General features: G+C 39.3%; 1 protein-coding gene across 2 annotated transcripts; it reads right to left on the bottom strand.

Annotated features, from left to right (window-relative positions):
- Positions 1-327: 327 nt before the first annotated feature.
- Positions 328-5,161, bottom strand: LOC116569685 (cationic trypsin-like). 2 transcript variants are annotated; one of them, XM_032306128.1, is made up of 5 exons: positions 5,053-5,161; positions 2,862-3,021; positions 1,771-2,024; positions 1,113-1,249; positions 328-580 (listed from the first exon to the last, which is right to left on the bottom strand). In XM_032306128.1, the coding sequence occupies exons 1-5, from the start codon at positions 5,090-5,092 to the stop codon at positions 431-433; spliced, it is 741 nt and encodes a 246-aa protein (XP_032162019.1). In that variant the 5' UTR covers positions 5,093-5,161; the 3' UTR covers positions 328-430. The 2 variants fall into 2 exon arrangements, with proteins under 2 accessions (XP_032162019.1, XP_032162018.1); XM_032306127.1 differs by lacking the exon at positions 5,053-5,161 and adding an exon at positions 3,141-3,214 and having other exon boundaries at positions 2,862-3,086.
- Positions 5,162-5,882: the final 721 nt, after the last annotated feature.

The raw sequence follows: 5,882 nt of genomic DNA, 5'->3' as shown, positions 1-5,882 counted from the left end.
CAGCATTCAGAACAACTGGACCTAGTCTCCGCCTGGCTATGAGTTTGCAGAAGGACTTGGGCAGTTGAATTTCATTTTCTGCACCTTGGTGTCATCCTCTGTTCAAAAATGTGATAATAACAGTGACCTCTAAGCTTATCCATGCTTATACCTAGCAGATAGTAGGTGATTACTAAATTCATTCCGAGCAGGCATAATGAATCACGCTATAACCTCTCCAATTCATTCCTTGTGTAATTGTTCAATTCCATGTCCACCCTCTTAAGCAGCAGAGAGTTTGGAGAGAAAGTTCATAAATACAAAGCAAGGACAGTTCTTGGACACATGTGATGTGGAATATACATTTTTATTTTAGATACAGTTTCAGGCATCGTTGGAAGTGAAATTGTCCAAGAGAATGGTGCATAGAGCAGTACAAGTGCTTACATGCTTAGTTGGCAGCAATGGTCTCCTGAATCCAACTCACGTAGTTGCAGACCTTGGTGTAGACACCAGGTTTGCCTTTTTGAGCACAGCCAATACCCCAGGAGACAATGCCCTGGAGCTCTCTGTTGCAGACCACAGGGCCACCAGAGTCACCCTGTGCAAGAAGGAAGAGGCAGTAAGAACTCCCAATTATGCCAAAATGGGAAAAAGGCAAAATGCAATTTCTCCATTACCCTGGTTCTCTTTTCCCAGGTTGCTAATTCTCTAGGAAGCACCTTCCCTTCCCTTGGAAATCCAATTCTCAATCTCTGACTGCATGCCTCTCCTTTTTCCTCTCCTCCTAGTTCTGCTCTTTTCTTAGTTGCAGCCATGCAGGACCAAGAAGAGGTGAGGACAGATGAATGAAATGCTGCCCAGCTACTTGTGCCTTTTTTCAGAAAGCTTCCTTCTACAATATTGCTCCTCAGCAGGGCTCCTAGATGTCCTGTTTGTACATCATCTTCTGTGTATCTTTTTACTCTTGGTCCTAGCCATTAATGTCTCAAAAAGAAAATTAATCTTGATCCCAAATCTGTCCAAGGTCCCTTATAAGCCATCCCTAACACAGCTTTTCAATCTGTGTTTTGGGGAGGGAAACTTTGTGGAATGGCATGATGTTTGACTGAAAGGTATGCAAAGAAACTGACCTGGCAAGCGTCCTTTCTACCCTGCATGTAGCCCAGACAGATCATGTTGCTGCTGATCCTCCCAGGGAAGGCATCGCGGCAAGTGCTGTCAGAGAGGATGGGAGCTTGAAGACACTGCAGGTCATCAGGAAAATTTTCTGATGGGCACGAGAGCAAAAATGGAAAAGTATTTCCCACAGGAATCCTGGAAATTTTCTTTCAATCTCCCCCCGTCCCTCCCCACCATTGCTACTCTCTCAGATTGCCAGTATCTTCTATTTTGAAAGAACAATTGTTATCTGGAATGACTTCCAAACAGTTTTAATCAACAAGTTGTTCTCTCTGACGTTAGCATCAGTGACTACAGATCTTAAATCTAGAGACTCTTTCTCAAGCAGGTCTCTGCTTTAGGCTGTACCAAATCCCTTTGTTCTGCTTACCTCCTCAGTTTCTACTTCTTTGCAAATCACTAATCACACTTCAATTGAATATCTGCCATCTTTATCATGGCTCATTTTTGTTGTGTTTCCAGAAAAAGCATCTTCCTAAGTATCCATATATCTACAAACCATCCTCTGGGAAACTTGCCTTGAGTGACAATTTAGACTAACTGAACCTCTATATGTCCTACACTTCTAGGATTTCCAGACTTGGTGCTTTTGTTCCAGGTGACACTTACCCCCAAAACTCCAGGTATTCCCCCAGCCAGAGATGAGGCACTGGGTATCAACATCCGCACAGGATTTTGGCAGAGAGATAGTAGACACACGGGAGTTGAGGGTGGCGGGTGAGCTCAGTTTAATCAGCATGATGTCATTATCAAGGTTTTGTTCATTGTATCTGGGGTGGCGGATGACCTTGGCTGAATTGATGAATTGCTCATCACCCTCAACAACTGCGATGTTGTGCTCTCCCAGATGCACCTGGATTTGGCTGGATTAAAGGACATAAAGTTCTTTAAGGACAACTTGAGCTTTTCCCCTTTCCCAGTTCACTCCAGTCATGAACATCAGCATGAACGCTATACTTTGCAAGCATTTCCACACATAGAAAATTGTGCATTAAGGCAGCTCTACCCGACATGGTGCAGGTGACGGTAACTCTTACATGGGTGTCCCGACCACTACAGACTCACAGGACCACCCTCTTGTTAGAAAGTTAAATATGTTTAGTTCCCAAGACTAAGTGATGCCAATAATATGATGGCAGGTGGAACAGGAATTTGGAGGTGACTCCTCAGCACCTGCTACTCCTCCTCTGGTTGAGATTACATATTATTATATATTGACATTACATATATTATATATTGAGATTACATATTATTCTGGGAAGATGCACCAGGAATCAGAGGTATGACAGAAATTTAAGGGGGCAGAATGAACTGTGTTTATTTTTAATCTTGTACTGGAAGCTTCATGTGGATTATTTCCTCCATATGCCTTTTTACCCCCCTGGTTGAGCTGTAATGATTAAGTATATTTATGGATTCATGTTCTTAAGCTAGTTCTAAGTATTCCTCATCACTCACTAGTTCCCCCCACCCCATGTCTTCAGTACCATCATTTGGAAGGACATCAGGGAACTCTAAGTTTACCTTTCCATGTAAAATTTCCTCCATGCATTATTCAGTACCTGGGAGGAATGATTAGCCTCCTAGATCTGAGTGCCTGACCCTCAAGCATAACTGTGTAGTTTGCCCTGAGTGTTCTTTGGCAGTGCTTGGGCATGAGTTGATCTGAAAGAACAGGGAGGTGAAGACTGGTTACTTACGGCCTGTAGCAGTGAGCTGCGGACACCACCCACTGGGGATTGATGAGGGAGCCACCACAGAAGAGGTAGCCCAAGTTCAGGAACACCTGGTAGGGAACAGAATTCTTCTGACAGGTGTAGCCCCCAACGATCTTGTCATCATCCTCAATGGGGACAGCAACTGACAAGGAAAAGTGGAAACTTTTAAAATCAGTTAAACAGATCAGATCTATCTTGTAGTTTTCACTAAGTGGGGTAAATGTTACAGGAATTTTGATGTAGTTTTAGGTGAGTAATGACCTTACCGCTAAGTTTTTGCAGATGAGCCAGAAAAGAGAAGATGTTTTCCTGTCACACATAATCAGGAAATGGTGATAGCATAATTGTTACATGATATTTTTTCAAAATCTCATTATTCTATTTTTAAAACATACCCAACATATACTATTATAAGTATCTAATTTTTAAATTTATGCTTTAAATTTGATAAACATACTTTTTTTAAATGTATACACTACACCCTCACACACACAAAAACACACCTGGATCAGAGACTCTTGATGTAATAAATGCCCTGAACATTACTAAGGGTATAAAGAATACTTTTCAAACAAAACTTTGCTCAGCAGTCACACAAATAGATTCAATAAAGTTTGCAGTAACCACGCTTAAGTTTATTTATGATAGTTTGTATAGGGTAGATAACCCCATGACATAGCACAAAGGAACCTTTTAGAAGCCATCTAAGAATGTTCCAGCCTAGAAGGAATTGGGAGTTTTGTACTCTTGTTTCCCCAGTTTTTCTTTTGGTTCTTGCCTCAAATTTTCATGACATGATTTAACAGAACATTATATTGTTTCCTTTCCAACATTTCCCCTTATCTCCATTTTCTTTCTATCATTTTAAAATTTATCCAGCATTCTAAAGTCTGCCCACTGAATTATTAAGATTTGTATGGCTCCCAAAGTCAATGATTGTATTATACATACCCTATTGTTGAAGTATTTTAAAGTAATTTTAGGAAAGATATTTCCACATGTATAGACTATAGAATTTATACTCATCCAATTCAGGAAAGTGTCACTGTAAGATTTGTATAAAATTCAGTAGTATAAAAAGCCAGAAATAGACATTTTTCTTTCTTCTTCTGATTAAATGATATGTTATTTTTCACCAGAGAGATTTCATTAGTGAGGATGTTGTAAAACCCAGCCCCTAGCTTTCATTCATGAGAAATGAAGTAGCTTCACTTGTCAAGATCCCTGTGAAGATGTCTGTTGGTGTAGAGGAGACTCTGGCTTTGACCTTCATAGCCTCTTCAGTGAGCCCAAGACTAGTCACTAGTCCCAATTTTATCTCCCAATGATTAACTTCAAATGCTTAGAAAGGTCAAAACAACATCTCCTTAATGTTAACTATCCTTTCCTCTTCTCTCTTTCTCCATAGATTTTACCTTGAAATTCAGGGCAATTTCTGTCTCTGTATACTTTCTGCGCTAAGTACTCTTGCTCACTGTCATCTTTCCCCCTCAAGGCAGACTGAATTATGTGTAGACATTTGTAGAACTGTAGTCCCTCCCTTTATGGTGGTTTTGGTTATTCTTGGTTAACCAGAGTCAGGAAGCAGATGATCCATTTTCTGATGTATCTTCTGAAGGTCATTACTCACCTAAAACTACATCAAAATTCCTGTAACATTTACCCCACTTCATCAGGACAGGTAGGCATTTTATCATCTCACATGAGATGAGAAAGATAAGTACTAATTATGTACTGTGTGGTCACTAACATAACACAATAATTTAAAAAAAGGTGAATACAGTACAATAAGATATTTGAGAGAGACAGAAAAACATTGTCACATATCTTTTATTATAGCACATTGTTATAATTGTTCTAAGCTATTATTAGTTTTGTTGCTAATTCCTTACTGTGCCCAGTTTGTAAATTAACTTTTAACATCAGTATGTATATGTGGTGAAAAAAACGTAGTATATATAGAGTTCATTACTATCTGTGGCTTAAGGCACCTACTGGGAGTGGATGTCGGTACCACAGAATATAAGTGACTACTATATACACTGTCATTTCAATATTTTAAGCTTCTTAAGTACAGAGTTTCTATTCCACATTCATTGTTGTCTTTCAGAGTACAAACTGCAAACAAAAATATCAGGGACACACACAGAATTACTTATTATTATAGACTCACCAGCGGCTCCCAGCAGGGCAAGGAAGATGAAGGTCTTCATGGCTGCTCCCTAGAACTGGACTGGGGAGTGTGACGAACATCTCTCATCCACAGCTATTTATACCTCCCGGTCTGACATCAACACCCATGGCCATGGGTGCCAGAAAACTGATTTTGTTGGAAACTCACTGATCCAAGTTTAGAATTGAATTCTGTGAAAAACTGAAGATAATTCAGTATCAGATTTAAACATTAGCTTTTGTCTACTTTTCCAGAAGGTTATGGGAATGGAAGTAATAAACCCACCTGGTATGATTTGTTCCCCATAACAGAGAAATAAGTTGGAGTAAGTTCACAGAAGGGGGCTACGGGTGTCCTGTATACCAGACAAAATTCTTAGATACTTGGTTGTCTCAATTGTGAACTTTTATCTTGAGGACCAACTTGAACACTATTCTCTCAATGTTTAATTAATATTGGCTCTTTAACAATTATATAATTTTTCTGTGGTATCTCTGGTCTTGGATATCCATGTTACCTTTTCATTATTAATAGGGACACCTTGTTTCCTTGAGAAAAAAAAATTATTCTGAATTGAAACTATGATTGGTCTAGACAGAAGAGTGAAAGAATCACTTACATTTATTAGAACTTATTGTATATTTTACATATATAAAACATTGCATATATTAATTTAGTAATTCTCATTACAGCCCTAGAAGAGACCTATTACTATCCCCACTTTACATGTGGGAAAACTGAGGCATACAAAATTGCAAGGACTTGACCAAAACCACATAGCAAGTATACAGTAGGGTCAGGATTCCAACCCAGGAAATCTAGCTTCAGAA

The sequence above is a fragment of the Mustela erminea genome, chromosome 11, assembly GCF_009829155.1.
Source record: "Mustela erminea isolate mMusErm1 chromosome 11, mMusErm1.Pri, whole genome shotgun sequence".
NCBI classification, from domain to species: domain Eukaryota; kingdom Metazoa; phylum Chordata; class Mammalia; order Carnivora; family Mustelidae; genus Mustela; species Mustela erminea.
This window is presented reverse-complemented; position numbering and strand designations above follow the sequence as displayed.

Bases quoted from the DNA above. Each gene is read 5' to 3' on its own strand.
- LOC116569685 (XM_032306127.1), bottom strand. From the start codon at position 3,199: ATGTGTGACAGGAAAACATCTTCTCTTTTCTGGCTCATCTGCAAAAAC. The intron at 2,025-2,861 runs GTAAGTAACCAG...CCTTTAATCCAG, and splicing joins GCAGCTCACTGCTACAGGCC to CCAAATCCAGGTGCATCTGG. The intron at 1,250-1,770 runs GTAAGTGTCACC...CGTGCCCATCAG, and splicing joins GAATACCTGGAGTTTTGGGG to AAAATTTTCCTGATGACCTG.